This window comes from Dipodomys spectabilis, unplaced genomic scaffold (assembly GCF_019054845.1).
Source record: "Dipodomys spectabilis isolate Male_0828 unplaced genomic scaffold, ASM1905484v1 ptg000018l, whole genome shotgun sequence".
NCBI classification, from domain to species: domain Eukaryota; kingdom Metazoa; phylum Chordata; class Mammalia; order Rodentia; family Heteromyidae; genus Dipodomys; species Dipodomys spectabilis.
The window spans coordinates 11,897,681-11,921,994 of NW_024870695.1; the positions used below are offsets into that span (position 1 = coordinate 11,897,681).

The 24,314-nt window shown below is 38.2% G+C and overlaps 2 protein-coding genes across 2 annotated transcripts; both read left to right on the forward strand.

Moving 5' to 3' along the window:
• Positions 1 to 9,973: 9,973 nt before the first annotated feature.
• LOC122102655 (keratin-associated protein 4-6-like) lies at positions 9,974 to 10,483 on the forward strand. Its single transcript, XM_042673397.1, has one exon. The coding sequence runs from the start codon at positions 9,974 to 9,976 to the stop codon at positions 10,481 to 10,483; it is 510 nt and encodes a 169-aa protein (XP_042529331.1).
• Positions 10,484 to 20,451: 9,968 nt separating this feature from the next.
• On the forward strand, positions 20,452 to 20,970 carry LOC122100155 (keratin-associated protein 4-6-like). Its single transcript, XM_042670546.1, has one exon. It carries the CDS (start codon positions 20,452 to 20,454, stop codon positions 20,968 to 20,970), a length of 519 nt encoding a protein of 172 aa, XP_042526480.1.
• Positions 20,971 to 24,314: the final 3,344 nt, after the last annotated feature.

Below are 24,314 nucleotides of genomic sequence, written 5' to 3' on the forward strand. Positions count from 1 at the left end.
ATCTTCCCCTTGGATCTACCATTTCTTGAGGCCCTCTCCCCACCGTGGATGAAGAATTTCCTTCTAAAATATATGATGCCCAAGACAATGGATGTCCACAGGAGTGCCAGAAGCACACCCCATTCCTAGTATTTTGTTGCCCTCATTTGAAGTTCTGTCTAACCTCCATTCTAAACAAATCCAATGAGAATCTCCCAATAATGTAACAAGCTGTCCGCAGCATCCCTCCCTTTGGCATTAAGATACCCCTTCATCATTATTTCTATCCCTTGCAGGCTCAGGGATTTGGTCCCCTCTCAATAAAATTAAATAAAGTATATCTGATCTATAGTACTTTGCAAAGATTTTTTTCCTGTATTTTGTTATTTCCTTGTACCAAAAATAAACTTCAATTCTATAGGCACTAAAAATTGAACTGTTAATCTCTTATTTTTTTAACAAAAGGATTTATTTGGGTCCTGGGTAATTTTACTTTGTCTACACTTATAGAGCAGACAGCATATAGTCGTCAATCTTCCAACAGATGTTGAATGTCAAATCTCCTGCTTGGTTTTTCTCTAGAAAGACTTTACTGTCTTAGGCAAAACAACCAAGCATGCTATAGTCTTTAAAGAAAAAAAAAGAGAATGGAATTAAAATAATAAACTATCCATGAATTTAGCAATAAGTAAAGCATTTTGAAAAAATTCAAAAGGTCAATGGGTAACCATTTGAATGTGGGTGAAAAGGAAGCTAGTGAGAATGTAAGCCTGTTCAACCACTCTGGAAAGTAGTATGAAGCTTCCTCAAAAAAACTAATACAGAAATACCCTATGAGCTAGCGACTCCACTCCTGGTCATTTATCCAAAAGATTACAAACTCCGATTCAGTAAGGCCCCTTACACAACCATATTCCTTGCAGCACTTTTCACCACAGCCGAGATGTGGAACCAGCCCAGATACCCCTCAAGGGGCAAAGGGATCGAGAAAATGTAGTGTATACATACCTAATGGATTTTTGTTCATACCTGAGAAAGAATGATATTGTATCATTTGCAAAGAAATTAGAAGGACCTGGGGGGGGGGGGGGAGAGGAATCATGTTAAGTGAAGTAAGAGAGACAAAGGATTTATGTTTTCGCTCATACGTGGAATCTGGATTTAATTTATAAATATAATAAATAAATAAAAGTAAATACTTCAAGGTGGTATCTAAGTGTATATAAGTGTATTGACTGAAATACGGTAGATTCAGGGAAGAACTCAAATGGTTTAATTCCTCAGAAACGAAAACTCACAGTCCAATACAATAAACTCCAGGAAATGGCTACTGGAAAGAGAGGGCAGAATCAAGGGGATTGGGTAGATGAATGAAAAGAGAAAGTGGGGAGGATGAAGTCATATCATTCAATGCACATCTTACAAAATTAAGAAAGTTGAGGGAAGGATGGGATTGTGAGGGATAGGGGAAAATAATGAAAGGGGTGGCATTGATCAAGATGCACTGTCTTCATAAACTGCTTTTGTTGAATTGCAGCTCCTCTATACAACTACTTACAGATATTTTTTTTAAAGGTAGTTAAAATCGCAAAGGTATAAATAGATGAAGCTCTGTTGATATATTATTTTATATGTTGAAAAGGAACATTTTGGCTGTAATTTACTTTTAGAAATATTTAGGAAAATCCTTTCCTTACACTCTCCTATTGCTCATCAAGAATAAATGCATGTTTGTGATTTACAATATTTGTTCTTTTAAAACAAGAAAACGTTTTTTCTTGTACTGGTGGCTCACGCCTATAATCCTAGCTACCCAGGAGGCTGAGATCTGAGGATCATGGTTCAAAGCCAGCCAGGGCAAGAAAGTCCATGAGACTCTTCTTATCTCCAATAAACCATCAGAAAACCAGAAGTGGTACTGTGGCTCAAGTGGTGCACTCGCCTTGAGCTGAAACGCTGAGGGACAGTGCCCAGGGCCAGAGTTCAAGACCCACAACTGACAAAAAAAAAAACACAAAAATACACCAAAAACATCTTTGGCTAACACAAGCAGCCAATAGATAGTTTAGCCAGCTGCATATGTTTTGGACTACGATTTGTGAGTCCAGATGAGTGCAAGGAGTCTTCTCCGGATAAAGAGTGGGTCTATTTCAACCAGGCAGCTCTTCATCCTGCCAGGTAAAGAGGCCCTCTCCATGGCCAGGCAAGTGATGCATATGGAGGCCTGGAAAAAGCTCATTGGTATGGCTGGGTGCTGTGTCTTCTTTTCTTGTCCAAGGCAGTGCTTCCTTCCCAGGACAGAATTCTAGCCACTCACACGCCTTACTTCCACTCATGGAGGTCATTCCATCTTTTGAAACGACTTCCACTGAGAACACCTACCGATGTGATTTCTCCATTGTCCCATACTGCTCCCTTCCCTTCCACAGGATTAGTCCCCAAAACATTAAACCTGCTGCACACTAATCTTTGTTCAGTATCTGCTGCCTGGAACTTCCTTCTTGTACTCCAAACCAACTGGAACTCTGTGATAGCTAATTTGAGAGCTGGAATGACTGATTGAAATGTACATTTCCTCTTTCAGTGCATGAAAGAAATAGGAGTATAAGCATAATGTAGAAAACATATGTAACAGCTTAGAAGAAAATTGTGCATTTTATTCAAATCACATTTATTTATGGGTATTTTAATATACTTTATATATAAATAGTTTAAAGTTTTTAAATAACAGAAAAGATTGAAACTACAATTAAATTTTCCCTTCCTTAGTCTTTTCTGGTCCCATTAAAGTGCTGTGGGTATGTGACACATCCTTATTAAATGTATTTGTAAATCAGGTGCTGGTGGCTCATGCTTATAATTGTAGCTACTCAGGAGACTACAATCTGTGGACTGGGGTTCAAAGCCATCCCAGACAAACAAATCTGAGAGACTCTTATTTTCTATTAACCAGCAAAAAACCAGAAGTAGAGGTGTGGCTCAGGTGGTAGAGTACCAGCATTGAGTGGAAAAAGCCAAAGAGTTCCAGGTCCTGAATTCAAGCCCTAGTACCGGCACAATAAATAGACAGATAATAGATAGATATAAATATGCATGAATGCAAGTGTGCTGTATGCAGGCATTTGTTTACAACCCTGACTTTCCTTGTATCTTTTTTTATTCTGATATTTATTTAAATATCATTTGATATCTTTTAGGAAATGTCACTTCTTTCAGACTAAGTACACTCTCCCATCTAGATTAAGTGCATTGCTCGACAGATTGACAGACTTTTTATTTTATTTATTTATTTATTTATTTTGGTACTGTCATGGGGAATGAACTCTGGGCCTGGATGCTGTCCCTCAGCTCGTCAGCTCAAGGCTAACGCTCTACTACTTGAGCCACAGCGCCACTTCTGGCTTTTTTCTTTTTGCTTATGGGGTGCTGAGGAATCAAACCCAGGGCCTCATGCATGCAAGGCAAGCGCTCTACCACTGCACAATCTTCCCAGTCCCAGATTATATATATATAATATTATATATAATGTATTATATATATTTAGAGAGAAAAAGAGAATGGTGAGTTTATATAGAGAATGGTGAGTATATTTTCCTGTTACGTGTTATGAAGGATTCTTGCTCATGTATAAGAAATCTATCAATTCTTGTAAGGCTTGGTTGACTTCATGGTTAATACCAATATTACCTTGATTTTCTAGGATATTCTAAGCATAAAATCATGGCTTGATACCTAGTGGTGCTGTATCTCAAGTGATAGATCGCTGGCCTTGAGCTGAAGAGCTGAGGGACAGCACCCAGGCCCAGAGTTCAGGCCCCACGACCGGACCCAAAAAAAAAAAAAAAAAAGCTTGCTAGCTGTCACTTACAGTGGTACCCCTATCATTGATTCAAACATTTTAGATTTTTCTTCTTCTACCATCTTACTTTCCCCAATTCCTCACTGGCAACTCCCATATAACAAATTGAGTAAATGATTAGCACTTGAGTCTTTAACATGTGACACTTTACTAGCCACATAAACAATGTAAGTACTTAAATAAATAAGGTAAATATCATTTCCTTTGAATGGAATTGTGATCCATTTGTTTGGAATGCTCCCTCTCTTCTCTGGCAGTCAGATTAGATAGTTAGATAGCTAGCTTCCTGATAGATGATGGATGGATGGATAGATAGATAGATGAGTGAGAAAGAGAGAGAGAAGATAGACATCAAGGACCATTATATGCACCTATGATTTCATTCACTCAATAATCATCTGTCACCCATATCCCTTACCTTTGTTGGTTGAATGGGTAGCAAAGATTTCTTCCATTCTGTGAATTGTCTCGAGTCTGATTCTTCTGACATGCAGAGACTTTTTAATCTGGTGTAGTCCCATTTTTATCTTATTTTCTAAGCATTTGGAATCCCATTCAGAAGATGATTATGCCAATATCTTCCAGATTTTCTGTATGTCTTCCAGAAATTGTTTCAAAGTTCGAACTTTCCCATTAAGACCTTTGATCAATTTGGAGTTGATTTTTGTACAGATAGATAGGAGTCCAGATTCACTCTACTGCATGGAGAGAGATAACCTGTTTTCCAGTACCGTTTATTGAAGTGGCTCTCTTATCCCCAAGGTATATTTCTGTCTGCTTTATCAAAGAATCACTTGGCATAGCTGCACCTGGGTAGTGCTTCTATTCAGTTCCATTGATCTTTGTGTCTGTATTAGTGCTAGTACCTTGCTGTTTTTTGTAAATATTATTGTTATCATTAAGGTGATGTACAGAGGAGTTACCATTTCAGACGTCAGGTAATGAGTACATTTCTTTTGGGCAATATCCATGCTGTTTTTGTTACTACAGTTATGTACTATCATTTGAAATCAAGATCACTTTTGCTATTCAGAGTCTCTACATGTGCATATGAATTTTAGGATTGATTTTTCTATTTTTTTCAAAGAATGACACTGGGATTTTGATGGACATTGTATTGAATCTTGCCTTTATTTTTGATAGCATAGCCATTTTCAGAAAATTAAATCTATCAATCTATAAACCTGAGAGGTCTTCTCATCTTCAAAGTTTTGCAATTTTTCTAACATTTTTTATTGTCAAAGTGATGTACAGAGGGGTTTCAGTTACATAAGTAATTTTCATCATAGAGGTCTTTCACCGTTGGCCAAATTTCTTCCTAGGAATTTTTTGAGGCTATTGAAAAAGAACTGTTTTCCTTATTTCTTCATTAGCCTGTTTGTTGTTGATGTACATGAAATCTACTGTTTTGAAGTATTGATTTTTATATCCTACTACATTTCTGAAAGCGTTTATCAGATTTAGTATTTTTTTCTTGGAAACTAAGTTCTTTAAAATATAGAATCATATCATCTGTAAACATCTTTTTTTCTATTTGAAGCCTTTTGCTGCTTTCTTTGCCTTTGGCTAAAAAATTTATATTAAATAAGAGCAGGGAGAGTGAACACTCATATTTCATGCCTGACTTTATAGGAAATGATTTCAATTTTCCCAATTTAGTATGGTTTTAGTTATAGATTTGTTATAAACAGCCTTTATTATGTTAAGATACATTTCTTCTGTTCTTAGTTTCTTTGAAGCTTTTATCCAGAAAGATGTTGACTTTTGCCAATGACTTTTTCTGCATTAGTTGAAATGGTCATGTGACTTTTCCTTTGATTCTGTTTACATTATGTGTCCCATTTAGTGATTTTCATGTGTTGAACCATCCTTGAATCCCTAGAATAAAACCAACTTGATCATGATGTATTTCTCATGTTTTGTTGAATTTCACTTGTGAGAATTTGTGAAAATTTCCTCACCTAAGTACGTCAAAGATATTGGTAGATGGCTAATTTTTGTTGTTATCTTTGTCCAATTCTAGAATAAGTATAGTACTTGCCTCATAAAATGAGTTCACTAGTGTTCTGTCCCTTTCTATTTCATGGGAAAGTTTGAGAAGTATCAGTGTTAGAATTCAGCGGTGAATCCAATGGTCCTGAGCTTTGTTGGACTCTCTTCATTACTGCTTTCTTACTTTTTTACTGTTTTAATCATATGGCTTGTTGTAGATGTGTTTATGTGGTTTATATTCTCATGGTTCAATTCTGATAGGTCAAATGCATCTAGCAATTTATCCATTTCTTCCAGATTTCCAAGTTTATTTGAATGTAGGTTTTCAAAGTATTTATCATGATCCTCTGGATTTCATTGATTTTTTTGTCTCTCATTATGTTAATTTGAGTCTTTCTCCCTACTCAGTCTAGCCAGATTGGCCAAGGGCTTATCGATCTTGTTTCTCTTTCCAAAGAATCAACTTTTAAAAAAAATTTTATTAAGTAATTGTACAAAGGAGTTACCATTCCACAAATTAGTTTATAAGTACAGTGCATCTTGATCAATGTCACCCTTTTGGTCTTTCTTCCCCGGCCCTCTCAATCCAACCCCCTCCCTTCAATTTTCTTAGTTTCATATGATGTGCATTTAATATTATGACTCCATTCTCCTCCTTTCCTCTCTTCATTCATCTACCTACCTCCCCTTCCCCTTGACATCCCTCACATCTTTCAAGTGCCAATTTGCTGGTATTTATTTTGACAAACTGTGAGTCAAGTTTGTTTCCCCCCTACCAAGGAATTACACCATTTGAATTCTTTCCTGCAAATACCATATTTTCAAAAACTAACTTTTTGTTTTGTGGATTCTTTCTAGAATTTTTTTTCATTCTCCATTTTCATTGCCTTTTGTCCTAATCTTTATTACTCTGCTCTACTTGCTAACTTTAGATTTGACTACTTCTTGGTTTTTCAGGCGCTTTGGGTACATGACAAGGCTATTTATTCAGTGTAGACACTCATAACTGTTAAATGCACCTCTTTACCAATGCCTGTGCTGTTTATCAAAGGTTCTTTTTGGTTTGTTCTCATTTTCATCAAGTTCTAGGAACATTTGGATTTCCCACCTTGTTTCATCAATGATACATTCATTTATTGTTCACTCTCTGTAAGTTGGAATATTTTTCTGTAGTCTCTTTTCCTGTTTTACTATATTATGGTCTGATGTTATATATGGAGTTATTTCAGCTTGCTTATGCTTGCTAAGACTTTCTCTGTGCTCTAAAATATGATCTATACTGGGGATGTTCTATGGGCTACTGAGAAGAATGTGCGTTGTAAAACTGCTGGACGATATGCCATGTAAATATATGTCAAGTCCATCTGATGATGTTACTGAATCCTGAGGTTTCTTTGTTGACTATTGGGGGAGGGTGTATCTGTGACTTCTCTATTGGTGAGAGTGGGGTCTTAAAATCTCCCACTATCATTGTCCATGGTATTAAAGCCAGTACTGTTCTTTCAATGAAGTTGAGCATACCAATATTTGGAGCATGTATGTTAACAAATGTTATTTCCTTTGGATAGCTTGTTCTCTTTATTATTATGAAGTGACCTTCTTTGTCTTTTGATTTTGAGGTGTACATTACCATTTGAGTATAGGTACTCCAGCCTGATTTGGGGATTCATTTTCTTAGAAAGTCTTTTTCCACACTTTAATCCTAAACCAAGGCCCGAGATGGTAGTTCCTATGTACCTGTGATCCTAGCTATGGTTGAAAGCATAAATAGAAAATCCATTCATGCAAAAATATGAGGCCATACAGAAGGGAACCTACTGCATTGTTGGTGGGAGTGTAAACTGGTTCAACCACTTTGGAAAACAGTATGGAGGTTCCTCAAAAGACTCCACATAGAGCTCCCCTATGACTCAGTAATCCCACTTTTGGGCATTTACCTAAATGATCACAAACAACACCATACTAAAGCTACCAGCACAACTATGTTTATTGTGGCATTACTTACCATAGCTAAGATATGGAACCAACCCAGATGCCCCACAGTAGATGATTGGATCAAGAAAATGTGGTATATATACACAATGGAATTCTTTTTCTGTGTGAAAAAACTGTACAGAGGGGTTACAATTACATGGGCAAGATAATGAGTACATTTCTTATCAAGCATACACAATGGAATTCTATGCCTCCATCAGAAAGAATGACATTGCCCCATTTGTTAGGAAATGGAAAGATTTGGAAAAAAAATATTAAGTGAAGTAAACCATGTGCAAAGAAACAGGTCCCATGGTTTCCCTTATTTGCAATATCTAGTATATATCTGAGACAAGCAGAAAAGGTCAGATGATGTTAAGTGCAATCAACCCCAAGATAAGGACACAAGTGGTTTTTTCTTTCTTGCTATTGTTTCCAACATATTTATAAGGTACCACATGATTTTTTTTGTTGCTTTGTATGTCCCTCCCTCATGGTATAACCCATTTTCACTGTATTTGATGTTGGTATAATTTGAGGAGTGGAAGGGAAAAAAACAAATTGTTTAAATAAGGATCCAGGTTGACCCATTGCAACAATGAGATGTACAAGATGCTATGTTGAAAAATGAACTTTACAATTTAGGCAGGGGGTGGGGTGGTACTGCGGGGGGGGGGGGGAAGTAGTTGTGGAGATGGGAGGGAAGGGATGGTAGGGGAAAAACAAAGGAGGAGGCAACTATGCTTGATAAGAAATGTACTCATTACCTTGATCATGTGATTGTAACCCCTCTGTACAGTATTTTCACAATAAAAATCTTATTTTTTTTAAAAAAGGCGGTCATATAACCAGAATCAAAAGGGCACAGCTCAAGGCCTAAGAAGGATGCTTGCTTAGCAAGTGTGAAGCCCTCGGTTCAAGCCCCAGTGCTATCATATGTAAATAAATAAATAGGAAACTTTAAAGCTGGGCCTGATGATGCACAACTGTCATCCCAGCACTTGGAAGGCTGATTTATGAGGATCATGAATTTGACATAAGCCTTGGCCACATAGGAAATCTCTATCAGGGGTTGGTAATGTTGCTTAGTGGTAGAGTGCTTGTCTAGCATGTATGAAGCCCTGGGTTCCATTCCTCAGTACCACATACACAGAAAAGGCTGGAAGTGGTGCTACAGCTCAAGTGGTAGAGTACTAGCCTTGAACAAAATAAGTTCAGGGACAGTGCTCAGTCCCTGAATTCAAGCCCCAAGACTGGCAAAAAAAAAGTCTTTAAAAGGGGCTGGGAATGTGGCCCAGTGGTAGAGTGCTTGCCTAGATTGCATAAGGCCCTCGGTTCAATTCCTCAGTACCACATAAACAAAAAAGAAGAAGAAATTTTAAAAAATAAGAAATTAAAAAAGAAAGTCTGTCAGTAATATTAATGATAATTATAAATTTTAAATAAATTACAAATAAAAGTCAAACTCTCTACTCTTAAAAGACTATTCTGAGAGACACAGAGTAAAAGATATGTTTTTATTACTTTATAGTGGTGAGTGAGTCATTGTCAGAGCCTGAGACTCTGGAATGAGACCTGAAGTTTAGAGCTTCCTTGGACCCAGTCATCTCTCTGACCATCTAAGAGGTCCACAAAGAATCACAACCATGCTCACAACACACAGGACATTTTCCTCCTATGGTTTTTTCATTCTAATTCTTTTCAACCTGAATGGAACATGCTTTGACAACCCAAGAAACATTCAGGAAAAAGTATCTTCCATGATTTGTAAGCATTAGTATGCAGATAAGGGCAAATGTCATATTTAAAAACAAAATACCAGAGATGCGGGTGATAAGTGTTTTGTAAGCTTTTGGATAGGCCCAGGGCAAATGTGACACACTCCAATGAAGAAACAAGACAAATGCTTCAACTGGAGACATATAGCATACCAGGAAAAGGAAATGTGTTATTTCCTTCTATCTCTTTTGGGGGGAATATGTCACTAGAAACACTCAATTATGTCATTAAATGATTAAGTTTTCAAAGACAGTAAATAATAACCAGGAAATAACGCATAGTCACAGAGGTCTTCTGCAGGGTATAAAAGGGAACATGGGCCAAAAAACTTCCAAACTCACGATCTTCACTCTCCTGAAAACACACCAAGAACCTCCATCCTCCGACACCATGGTCAACTCCTGTTGTGGCTCCACCTGCTCTGAGCAGGGCTGCTGCCAGCCCAGCTGCCTGCAGACCACCTGCTGCAGGACGACCTGCTGCCGCCCCAGCTGCTGCATCTCCAGCTGCTGCAGGCCCTACTGCCAGTCCGTGTGCTGCCAGCCCTGCTGCCGCCCCAGCTTCTGCCGGCCCACCTGCTGCATCTCCAGATGCTGCAGGCCTTCCTGCCAGTCCCTGTGCAGCCAGCCCTGCTGCCGCCCCAGCTGCTGTGAGTCCAGCTGCTGCAGGCCTTGCTGCCAGTCCGTGTGCTGCCAGCCCTGCTGCCGCCCCAGCTGCTGCATCTCCAGCTGCTGCCGCCCCAGCTGTGGAGGCTCCAGCTGCTGCCGGCCCTGCTGCCGGCCCTGCTGCTGCCTGCGTCCAGTGTGTGGCCAGATCTCCTGCCACACCACTTGCTATCGCCCTACCTGTGTCATCTCCACCTGCCCCCGCCCCATGTGCTGTGCCATCCCTTGCTGCTAAATCTTCCCCTTGGATCTAACGTTTCTTGAGGCCCTCTCCCCACTGTGGATGAAGAATTTCCTTCTAAACATATATGATGCCCAAGACAATGGATGTCCACAGGAGTGCCAGAAGCACACCCCATTCCTAGTATTTTGTTGCCCTCATTTGAAGTTCTGTCTAACCTCCATTCTAAACAAATCCGATGAGAATCTCCCAATAATGTAACAAGCTGTCCGCAGCATCCCTCCCTTTGGCATTAAGATACCCCTTCATCATTATTTCTATCCCTTGCAGGCTCAGGGATTTGGTCCCCTCTCAATAAAATTAAATAAAGTATATCTGATCTATAGTACTTTGCAAAGATTTTTTTCCTGTATTTTGTTATTTCCTTGTACCAAAAATAAACTTCAATTCTATAGGCACTAAAAATTGAACTGTTAATCTCTTATATTTTTAACAAAAGGATTTATTTGGGTCCTGGGTAATTGTACTTTGTCTACACTTATAGAGCAGACAGCATATAGTCGTCAATCTTCCAACAGATGTTGAATGTCAAATCTCCTGCTTGGTTTTTCTCTAGAAAGACTTTACTGTCTTAGGCAAAACAACCAAACATGCTATAGTCTTTAAAGAAAAAAAAAAGAGAATGGAATTAAAATAATAAACTATCCATGAATTTAACAATAAGTAAAGCATTTTGAAAAAATTCAAAAGGTCGATGGGTAACCATTTGAATGTGGGTGAAAAGGAAGCTAGTGGGAATGTAAGCCTGTTCAACCACTCTGGAAAGTAGTATGAAGCTTCCTCAAAAAAACTAATACAGAAATACCCTATGAGCTAGCGACTCCACTCCTGGTCATTTATCCAAAAGATTACAAACTCCGATTCAGTAAGGCCCCTTACACAACCATATTCCTTGCAGCACTTTTCACCACAGTCGAGATGTGGAACCAGCCCAGATGCCCCTCAAGGGGCGAAGGGATCGAGAAAATGTAGTGTATACATACCTAATGGATTTTTGTTCATACCTGAGAAAGAATGATATTGTATCATTTGCAAAGAAATTAGAAGGACCTGGGGGGGGGGGGGGGGAGAGGAATCATGTTAAGTGAAGCAAGAGAGACAAAGGATTTATGTTTTCTCTCATAGGTGGAATCTGGAATTAATTTATAAATATAATAAGTAAATACTTCAAGGTGGTATCTAAGTGTATATAAGTGTATTGACTGAAATACGGTAGATTCAGGGAAGAACTCAAATGGTTTAATTCCTCAGAAACGAAAACTCACAGTCCAATACAATAAACTCCAGGAAATGGCTACTGGAAAGAGAGGGCAGAATCAAGGGGATTGGGTAGATGAATGAAAAAAGAAAGTGGGAAGGATGAAATCATATCATTCAACGCACATCTTACAAAATTAAGAAAGTTGAAGGAAGGATGGGATTGTGAGGGATAGGGGAAAATAATGAAAGGGGTGGCATTGATCAAGATGCACTGTCTTCATAAACTGCTTTTGTTGAATTGCAGCTCCTCTATACAACTACTTACAGACTTTTTAAAGGTAGTTAAAATCGCAAAGGTATAAATAGATGAAGCTCTGTTGATATATTATTTTATGTGTTGAAAAGGAACATTTTGGCTGTAATATACCATTAGAAATATTTGGGAAAATCCTTTCCTTACACTCTTCTATTGCTCATCAAGAATAAATGCATGTTTGTGATTTACAATATTTGTTCTTTTAAAACAAGAAAACATTTTTGCCTGTACTGGTGGCTCACGCCTATAATCCTAGCTACCCAGGAGGCTGAGATCTGAGGATCACAGTTCAAAGCCAGCCAGGGCAAGAAAGCCCATGAGACTCTTATCTCCAATTAACCATCAGAAAACCAGAAGTGGTGCTGTGGCTCAAGTGGAAGAGCACTCGCCTTGAGCTGAATCGCTGAGGGACAGTGCCCAGGGCCAGAGTTCAAGACCCACAACTGACAAAAAAAAAACACAAAAATACACCAAAAACATCTTTTGGCTAACAAAAGCAGCCAATAGATAGTTTAGCCAGTTGCATATGTTTTGGACTACCAGTTGTGAGTCCAAATGAGTGCAAGGAGTCTTCTCCGGATAAAGAGTGGGTCTATTTCAACCAGGCAGCTCTTCATCCTGCCAGGTAAAGAGGCCCTCTCCATGGCCAGGCAAGTGATGCATATGGAGGCCTGGAAAAAGCTCATTGGTATGGCTGGGTGCTGTGTCTTCTTTTCTTGTCCAAGGCAGTGCTTCCTTCCCAGGACAGAATTCTAGCCACTCACACGCCTTACTTCCACTCATGGAGGTCATTCCATCTTTTGAAACGACTTCCACTGAGAACACCTACCGATGTGATTTCTCCATTGTCCCATACTGCTCCCTTCCCTTCCACAGGATTAGTCCCCAAAACATTAAACCTGCTGCGCACTAATCTTTGTTCAGTATCTGCTGCTTGGAACTTCCTTCTTGTACTCCAAACCAACTGGAACTCTGTGATAGCTAATTTGAGAGCTAGAATGACTGATTGAAATGTACATTTCCTCTTTCAGTGCATGAAAGAAATAGGAGTATAAGCATAATGTAGAAAACATATGTAACAGCCTAGAAGAAAATTGTGCATTTTATTCAAATCACATTTATTTATGGTATTTTGATATACTTTATATATAAATAGTTTGAAGTTTTTTAAATAACTGAAAGGATTGAAATTCCAGTTAAATTTTCCCTTCCTTAGTCTTTTCTGGTCCCATTAAAGTGCTGTGGGTATGTGACACATCCTTATTAAATGCATTTGTAAGTCAGGTGCTTGTGGCTCATGCTTATAATTGTAGCTACTCAGGAGACTACAATCTGTCGACTGGGGTTCAAAGCCATCCCAGGCAAACAAATCTGAGAGACTCTTATTTTCTATTAATCAGCAAAAAGCCAGAAGTAGAGGTGTGGCTCAGGTGGTAGAGTACCAGCATTGAGAGGAAAAAGCCAAAGAGTTCCAGGTCCTGAATTCAAGCCCCAGTACCGGCACAATAAATAGACAGATAATAGATAGATATAAATATGCATGAATGCAAGTGTGCTGTATGCAGGCATTTGTTTACAACCTTGACTTTCCTTGTATCTTTTTTTATTCAGATATTTATTTAAATATCATTTGATATCTTTTAGGAAATGTCACTTCTTTCAGACTAAGTACATTCCCCCATCTAGATTAAGTGCATTGCTTGACAGATTGACAGATTTATTTTATTTTATTTTATTTATTTATTTATTTTTGGGTACTGTCATGGGGAATGAACTCTGGGCCTCGGCGCTGTCCCTCAGCTCTTCAGCTCAAGGCTAATGCTCTACCACTTGAGCCACATGGCCACTTCCGGCTTTTTTCTTTTTGCTTATGGGGTGCTGAGGATTCAAACCCAGGGCCTCACGCATGCAAGGCCAGCACTCTACCACTGAGCCACCTTCCCAGCACCAGATTATATATATATATTGTATATATATATAGAGAGAGAGAGAATGGTGAAAATATATAGAGAATGGTGAGTATATTTTCCTGTTATATGTTATGAAGGATTCTTGCTCATGTATAAGAAATCTATCAATTCTTGTAAATCTTGGTTGACTTCATGGTTAATACCAATATTATCTTGATTTTCTAGGGTATTCTAAGCATAAAATCATGGCAAACAAAAGCTTGCTACCTAGTGGTGCTGTGGTTCAAGTGGTATATCGCTGGCCTTGAGCTAAAGAGCTGAGGGACAGCACCCAGGCCCAGAGTTCAAGCCCCACTACTGACCGAAAAAAAAAAAAAAAACAACAAGAAAAAAAACCTTGCTACCTGTCACTTACAGTGGTAACCATATCATTGATTCAAACATTTTAGATTTTTCTTCTTCTACCATCTTACTTTCCCCAATTCCTCACTGGCAACTCCCATATAACAAATTGAGTAAATGATTAGCACTTGAGTCTTTAACATGTGACATGTTACTAGCCATATAAACAATGTAAGTACTTAAATAAATAAGGTAAATATCATTTCCTTTGAATGGAATTGTGATCCATTTGTTTGGAATGCTCCCTCTCTTCTCTGGCAGTCAGATTAGATAGTTAGATAGCTAGCTTCCTGATAGATGATGGATGGATGGATAGATAGATAGATGAGTGAGAAAGAGAGAGAGAAGATAGACATAAAGGACCATTATATGCACCTATGATTTCATTCACTCAATAATCATCTGTCACCCATATCCCTTACCTTTGTTGGTTGAATGGGTAGCAAAGATTTCTTCCATTCTGTGAATTGTCTCGAGTCTGATTCTTCTGACGTGCAGAGACTTTTTAATCTGGTGTAGTCCCATTTTTATCTTATTTTCTAAGCATTTGGAATCCCATTCAGAAGATGATTATGCCAATATCTTCCAGATTTTCTGTATGTCTTCCAGAAATTGTTTCAAAGTTCGAACTTTCCCATTAAGACCTTTGATCAATTTGGAGTTGATTTTTGTACAGATAGATAGGAGTCCAGATTCACTCTACTGCATGGAGAGAGATAACCTGTTTTCCAGTACCGTTTATTGAAGTGGCTCTCTTATCCCCAAGGTATATTTCTGTCTGCTTTATCAAAGAATCACTTGGCATAGCTGCACCTGGGTGGTGCTTCTATTCAGTTCCATTGATCTTTGTGTCTGTATTAGTGCTAGTACCTTGCTGTTTTTTGTAAATATTATTGTTATCATTAAGGTGATGTACAGAGGAGTTACCATTTCAGACGTCAGGTAATGAGTACATTTCTTTTGGGCAATATCCATGCTGTTTTTGTTACTACAGTTAAGTACTATCATTTGAAATCAAGATCACTTTTGCTATTCAGAGTCTCTACATGTGCATATGAATTTTAGGATTGATTTTTCTATTTTTTTCAAAGAATGACACTGGGATTTTGATGGACATTGTATTGAATCTTGCCTTTATTTTTGATAGCATAGCCATTTTCAGAAAATTAAATCTATCAATCTATAAACCTGAGAGGTCTTCTCATCTTCAAAGTTTTGCAATTTTTCTAACATTTTTTATTGTCAAAGTGATGTACAGAGGGGTTTCAGTTACATAAGTAATTTTCATCATAGAGGTCTTTCACCGTTGGCCAAATTTCTTCTTAGGAATTTTTTGAGGCTATTGAAAAAGAACTGTTTTCCTTATTTCTTCATTAGCCTGTTTGTTGTTGATGTACATGAAATCTACTGTTTTGAAGTATTGATTTTTATATCCTACTACATTTCTGAAAGCGTTTATCAGATTTAGTATTTTTTTCTTGGAAACTAAGTTCTTTAAAATATAGAATCATATCATCTGTAAACATCTTTTTTTCTATTTGAAGCCTTTTGCTGCTTTCTTTGCCTTTGGCTAAAAAATTTATATTAAATAAGAGCAGGGAGAGTGAACACTCATATTTCATGCCTGACTTTATAGGAAATGATTTCAATTTTCCCAATTTAGTATGGTTTTAGTTATAGATTTGTTATAAACAGCCTTTATTATGTTAAGATACATTTCTTCTGTTCTTAGTTTCTTTGAAGCTTTTATCCAGAAAGATGTTGACTTTTGCCAATGACTTTTTCTGCATTAGTTGAAATGGTCATGTGACTTTTCCTTTGATTCTGTTTACATTATGTGTCCCATTTAGTGATTTTCATGTGTTGAACCATCCTTGAATCCCTAGAATAAAACCAACTTGATCATGATGTATTTCTCATGTTTTGTTGAATTTCACTTGTGAGAATTTGTGAAAATTTCCTCACCTAAGTACGTCAAAGATATTGGTAGATGGCTAATTTTTGTTGTTATCTTTGTCCAATTCTAGAATAAGTATAGTACTTGCCTCATAAAATGAGTTCACTAGTGTTCTGTCCCTTTCTATTTCATGGGAAAGTTTGAGAAGTATCAGTGTTAGAATTCAGCGGTGAATCCAATGGTCCTGAGCTTTGTTGGACTCTCTTCATTACTGCTTTCTTACTTTTTTACTGTTTTAATCATATGGCTTGTTGTAGATGTGTTTATGTGGTTTATATTCTCATGGTTCAATTCTGATAGGTCAAATGCATCTAGCAATTTATCCATTTCTTCCAGATTTCCAAGTTTATTTGAATGTAGGTTTTCAAAGTATTTATCATGATCCTCTGGATTTCATTGATTTTTTTGTCTCTCATTATGTTAATTTGAGTCTTTCTCCCTACTCAGTCTAGCCAGATTGGCCAAGGGCTTATCGATCTTGTTTCTCTTTCCAAAGAATCAACTTTTAAAAAAAATTTTATTAAGTAATTGTACAAAGGAGTTACCATTCCACAAATTAGTTTATAAGTACAGTGCATCTTGATCAATGTCACCCTTTTGGTCTTTCTTCCCCGGCCCTCTCAATCCAACCCCCTCCCTTCAATTTTCTTAGTTTCATATGATGTGCATTTAATATTATGACTCCATTCTCCTCCTTTCCTCTCTTCATTCATCTACCTACCTCCCCTTCCCCTTGACATCCCTCACATCTTTCAAGTGCCAATTTGCTGGTATTTATTTTGACAAACTGTGAGTCAAGTTTGTTTCCCCCCTACCAAGGAATTACACCATTTGAATTCTTTCCTGCAAATACCATATTTTCAAAAACTAACTTTTTGTTTTGTGGATTCTTTCTAGAATTTTTTTTCATTCTCCATTTTCATTGCCTTTTGTCCTAATCTTTATTACTCTGCTCTACTTGCTAACTTTAGATTTGACTACTTCTTGGTTTTTCAGGCGCTTTGGGTACATGACAAGGCTATTTATTCAGTGTAGACACTCATAACTGTTAAATGCACCTCTTTACCAATGCCTGTGCTGTTTATCAAAGGTTCTTTTTGGTTTGTTCTCATTTTCATCAAGTTCTAGGAACATTTGGATTTCCCACCTTGTTTCATCAATGATACATTCATTTATTGTTCACTCTCTGTAAGTTGGAATATTTTTCTGTAGTCTCTTTTCCTGTTTTACTATATTATGGTCTGATGTTATATATGGAGTTATTTCAGCTTGCTTATGCTTGCTAAGACTTTCTCTGTGCTCTAAAATATGATCTATACTGGGGATGTTCTATGGGCTACTGAGAAGAATGTGCGTTGTAAAACTGCTGGACGATATGCCATGTAAATATATGTCAAGTCCATCTGATGATGTTACTGAATCCTGAGGTTTCTTTGTTGACTATTGGGGGAGGGTGTATCTGTGACTTCTCTATTGGTGAGAGTGGGGTCTTAAAATCTCCCACTATCATTGTCCATGGTATTAAAGCCAGTACTGTTCTTTCAATGAAGTTGAGCATACCAATATTTGGAGCATGTATGTTAACAAATGTTATTTCCTTTGGATAGCTTGTTCTCTTTATTATTATGAAGTGACCTTCTTTGTCTTTTGATTTTGAGGTGTACATTACCATTTGAGTATAGGTACTCCAGCCTGATTTGGGGATTCATTTTCTTAGAAAGTCTTTTTCCACACTTTAATCCTAAACCAAGGCCCGAGATGGTAGTTCCTATGTACCTGTGATCCTAGCTATGGTTGAAAGCATAAATAGAAAATCCATTCATGCAAAAATATGAGGCCATACAGAAGGGAACCTACTGCATTGTTGGTGGGAGTGTAAACTGGTTCAACCACTTTGGAAAACAGTATGGAGGTTCCTCAAAAGACTCCACATAGAGCTCCCCTATGACTCAGTAATCCCACTTTTGGGCATTTACCTAAATGATCACAAACAACACCATACTAAAGCTACCAGCACAACTATGTTTATTGTGGCATTACTTACCATAGCTAAGATATGGAACCAACCCAGATGCCCCACAGTAGATGATTGGATCAAGAAAATGTGGTATATATACACAATGGAATTCTTTTTCTGTGTGAAAAAACTGTACAGAGGGGTTACAATTACATGGGCAAGATAATGAGTACATTTCTTATCAAGCATACACAATGGAATTCTATGCCTCCATCAGAAAGAATGACATTGCCCCATTTGTTAGGAAATGGAAAGATTTGGAAAAAAAATATTAAGTGAAGTAAACCATGTGCAAAGAAACAGGTCCCATGGTTTCCCTTATTTGCAATATCTAGTATATATCTGAGACAAGCAGAAAAGGTCAGATGATGTTAAGTGCAATCAACCCCAAGATAAGGACACAAGTGGTTTTTTCTTTCTTGCTATTGTTTCCAACATATTTATAAGGTACCACATGATTTTTTTTGTTGCTTTGTATGTCCCTCCCTCATGGTATAACCCATTTTCACTGTATTTGATGTTGGTATAATTTGAGGAGTGGAAGGGAAAAAAACAAATTGTTTAAATAAGGATCCAGGTTGACCCATTGCAACAATGAGATGTACAAGATGCTATGTTGAAAAATGAACTTTACAATTTAGGCAGGGGGTGGGGTGGTACTGCGGGGGGGGGGGAAGTAGTTGTGGAGATGGGAGGGAAGGGATGGTAGGGGAAAAACAAAGGAGGAGGCAACTATGCTTGATAAGAAATGTACTCATTACCTTGATCATGTGATTGTAACCCCTCTGTACAGTATTTTCACAATAAAAATCTTATTTTTTTTAAAAAAGGCGGTCATATAACCAGAATCAAAAGGGCACAGCTCAAGGCCTAAGAAGGATGCTTGCTTAGCAAGTGTGAAGCCCTCGGTTCAAGCCCCAGTGCTATCATATGTAAATAAATAAATAGGAAACTTTAAAGCTGGGCCTGATGATGCACAACTGTCATCCCAGCACTTGGAAGGCTGATTTATGAGGATCATGAATTTGACATAAGCCTTGGCCACATAGGAAATCTCTATCAGGGGTTGGTAATGTTGCTTAGTGGTAGAGTGCTTGTCTAGCATGTATGAAGCCCTGGGTTCCATTCCTCAGTACCACATACACAGAAAAGGCTGGAAGTGGTGCTACAGCTCAAGTGGTAGAGTACTAGCCTTGAACAAAATAAGTTCAGGGACAGTGCTCAGTCCCTGAATTCAAGCCCCAAGACTGGCAAAAAAAAAGTCTTTAAAAGGGGCTGGGAATGTGGCCCAGTGGTAGAGTGCTTGCCTAGATTGCATAAGGCCCTCGGTTCAATTCCTCAGTACCACATAAACAAAAAAGAAGAAGAAATTTTAAAAAATAAGAAATTAAAAAAGAAAGTCTGTCAGTAATATTAATGATAATTATAAATTTTAAATAAATTACAAATAAAAGTCAAACTCTCTACTCTTAAAAGACTATTCTGAGAGACACAGAGTAAAAGATATGTTTTTATTACTTTATAGTGGTGAGTCATTGCGAGAGCCTGAGACTCTGGAATGAGACCTGAAGTTTAGAGCTTCCTTGGACCCAGTCATCTCTCTGACCATCTAAGAGGTCCACAAAGAATCACAACCATGCTCACAACACACAGGACATTTTCCTCCTATGGTTTTTTCATTCTAATTCTTTTCAACCTGAATGGAACATGCTTTGACAACCCAAGAAACATTCAGGAAAAAGTATCTTCCATGATTTGTAAGCATTAGTATGCAGATAAGGGCAAATGTCATATTTAAAAACAAAATACCAGAGATGCGGGTGATAAGTGTTTTGTAAGCTTTTGGATAGGCCCAGGGCAAATGTGACACACTCCAATGAAGAAACAAGACAAATGCTTCAACTGGAGACATATAGCATACCAGGAAAAGGAAATGTGCTATTTCCTTCTATCTCTTTTGGGGGGAATATGTCACTAGAAAAACTCAATTATGTCATTAAATGATTAAGTTTTCAAAGACGGTAAATAATAACCAAGAAATAACGCATAGTCACAAGAGGTCTTCTGCAGGGTATAAAAGGGAACATGGGCCAAAATACTTCCAAACTCACGATCTTCACTCTCCTGAAAACACACCAAGAACCTCCATCCTCCGACACCATGGTCAACTCCTGTTGTGGCTCCACCTGCTCTGAGCAGAGCTGCTGCCAGCCCAGCTGCCTGCAGACCACCTGCTGCAGGACCACCTGCTGCCAGCCCAGCTGCTGTGAGTCCAGCTGCTGCAGGCCCTGCTGCCAGTCTGTGTGCTGCCAGCCCTGCTGCCGCCCCACCTGCTGCCGGCCCACCTGCTGCATCTCCAGCTGCTGCAGGCCTTCCTGCCAGTCCGTGTGCTGCCAGCCCTGCTGCCGCCCCAGCTGCTGCATCTCCAGCTGCTGCAGGCCCTGCTGCCAGTCCCTGTGCAGCCAGCCCTGCTGCCGCCCCAGCTGCTGCATCTCCAGCTGCTGCCGCCCCAGCTGTGGAGGCTCCAGCTGCTGCCGGCCCTGCTGCCGGCCCTGCTGCTGCCTGCGTCCAGTGTGTGGCCAGATCTCCTGCCACACCACTTGCTATCGCCCCACCTGCGTCATCTCCACCTGCCCCCGCCCCATGTGCTGTGCCATCCCTTGCTGCTCAGCCTGCTGATCTGGATCCAGCTCCTCCTTTGCTTCTGCCCCAGAGATGTAGGCCATTCATTTGTTAGGACCAAAAGAATCCAGTTGATGTCTTTTGAAGGAGGGTTTCATAATTTTAATGAGCCCACAACAAACCCATGGCTTCTTTGAGCCCATTTTAAACTCTCTCCTTAACTATGCATATCTTGCAACATTGCTACTAAATATGAACTAATTTTTAATCCACTAGTTAAAAAATTCACTATGCTCTTCTTTATTACTCTAGGGCTCTAGATTACTCTTTCCAACATGTTAGTTACTAACTTCAGCCTCTGTTTTTGGCACTGATTTTATACCCTCAGGTCCAATTATGTTCTATCTTTCCTCCTGCAGTAAATTTCTTATGTTCTGTTGCTTCTCAATTTCTAATAAACTTTTCATCCCATAAGCACTTATTGATACTGTTCTTCATTGTTTTACTAATCATATTAGTCCTTCAGTAAGCACATGTGTTTTACGTGAAGACACAGGAAGACTAAACCATGTTGAAATCATTTAAAAAGTAAACATTATATCAAATGGGAATGGCTTAAGATATTAACGTGAAAGTAATATGTACGAACTGGATAGCCTTGGCTCACACCTGTAATCCTAGCTATTTGGGAGGCTGAGATCTAGAGGATCATGGTTTGAAGCTATCCTGGGCAAGAAAGTCCAACTCATGTATCTAAACCATAGCAATTGTGATAGCCAGCTAAGAATTTTGCCCTCCATTTCCTAGGCTTCTTTGTAGGGTGAAATTGTTCCAAGAGATCATAGATAAGTTTTTAATATTTGAGGCTTAGGCTCTAGATCTCTCATACCATCATTTTCACTGTGATTTATTGATCAAAGCAAGTTTTTAGGCCAAAAAAATGCAATACTGCAGGTCACTGTGGCCCGAAAGAGGAAGGAAGCTTTGCTAAGGATCCTTGCTACCTCACACCTATTTGTAAAATAAGAACATTTATTTATGTAAGTCAATCAGATTCTCACCTCTATGAGTTATGATCTAAAAGATTTGGCCACCATTATTTACAGAGAAAGAGTTTGAGGGGAGGGTCCTAATGGCTTTCTGTATTAAAGACAAGTAAAAATGGGGAGAATGATTGTTCTAGACTTCAACATGATCCCACATGAGCATCTGGAACCAACTGACCATGGATTGTGAAAAAACTTATTGTCACTTCTAATAATAAAAGAGTCTGCACCACCCCATACCAAGCTGGGAATTTGATAAGGTGGATAAAAAGGAAAGAAGAAGTTATTTTTTAAAGATGCATTGTACTTATACATTGATTTGTTGAATGGCAACTATTTGTACAACTTAACGATAATAAAAAACATTTTTAAAGAGGTCAAAACATTGAAAGGGAAGTAGTACTGCCACTGTTTCTGCTTCTATTATCAAAAAACTACGGAAAATTTTGTTAGATTGAAAAATTGTTCAGGAAATAATGAATTTTGTACGACTGACTTGACATCAAGTATATAGAACCCAGACTGTCTATTTAACTTAGAAGAAAGTACTGAAAATGGCACATTCTGTAATCATTCCTGCAAAGGCTCATCTTTCACCACAAGCCAATGGAACAGTTACAACCCACAGTCCTCTCCCATTCACTAGAGAATGTCCTCACCACTACCTAGATAAGCCATGTGGTTACCAGTAGTAGACAATTGTCTGGATGAAAGGGTAAGGTCGTATCTATTAGTATAACACCAAACTAACCAACTAGAATGAAGTCCTCGTATTCAGACATATATGTCAATCATTGATAGATTAATAAAATATAAATAAAATTACAAAGACATTTCCACAGCCAAAAATGAAATAAATAAGAAGATAACAAAACCAACTTCCTTACAGACCATGAATAAATATGGCATGTCACATGAGGAAATGGACCACCCCTGGTTCTTCTTGGTGATGATTTTAGGCTTGCTATTGCTAGGATAAAGATTTCTCTGACCTGAAACAAGTATATATCCTGGCCTGGGATTCTCTCAGATCACAGAGAAGTCTAGAGTCAGATTCCAAACTCACGTTAGCTCTAAGTTTTCAATATGCCTATAGGGTTTTTTTTCTTTTTTTCTTTTTTTTTTTTTTCCTATCAACCTTCCCCAAAGAACAAGAGTTCTCTTAGCAGACTTAAATTTTCCAATTATCCTTTCTCAGACAGGAGATCCTATCCAGTTGTCTGAGCATTTAATTGTCCTGAAGTGATATCTTTTTGATCTTTGAGAAAGGTATTAAAATCCTAGCCTTGAGTCACTGACTCATAACCTAAAGTTGCAACATCAGCTCACAGATTAAACAATCTGGTCTCAAGTCAGATGTAGACTAGACAAATTAACAGCTGATGCTCCTTTTTATTCTGGCACCATGGTTGTTTTTTAAACTCAGAAATTTATTATTTCAAAATTTGTCACAGGCCCAAGGCCTGTGAAGTAGCCATCTAGAAACTACAAGGCTCTGAGTTCAAATCCCAGCACCCCTAAAATAATTACTCCAGATGGTTTTGAACTTAGGTCCTTCAATTACATTTTTTTCCAAGAGAAAATTTTCTCCATTAGTGATTGGAATAATCAATACTTATTTTTAAGCAAGGAAATAGTTTTCTTCTCAACTATATTTTAATTTTTGAATACCTACTCAAATATCAGTTATCAAAGATAGACAAGAAATTCCTATAGAGAAATCAGGACATTTCTATTTAATCAATGGTAGTTCTTGGTGAATCAGGAAGAGAGAAAGGGTAAAAATTATATGCATGAGAGCTAGGCACTTAGTGACTTATGCCCTAAAATCTCAGCTGCTCAGGAGACAGAGACCTGAAGGGCCACAGATCATAATCAGGCTGGGCAGAAAAGTTTGATAGGTTCCATCGCCAAACTATCAAGATAAAGAGCTGAAGGTGTGGTTCAAGGGGTAAAGCACTAGTTGTGGATAAGTAAACCAAGGGAGTGTGAGTTCCAGCTCCAGTCCTGGGGGAGAGAAGGAGAAAAAAGAAATTATCCTTATGAATGGAAACCCATGGGCATAATCTATTTTGATTTTTACATATTTGTGTTTAAGCTTCACATTAGATGTTACTAAAACAATTAGCTCCCCTTCTACTTCAGTAAATTAGATTATCCTTTTTTAATACTTACTCTTTTGAGTCCTCTCTAGAAGTACTCTTTCCCAACTGAGCAAAGACCAGAAAAGTATCCATGGGTCTGATGTCTCTCCTAACAGAAAGTAGGGCTGCCAGCTACAACATAGGACAGCTCACTACATTTAATTTCAGATAATCAACACTTACTTTTAAAATGTAAGTATGCCCTCAGGAT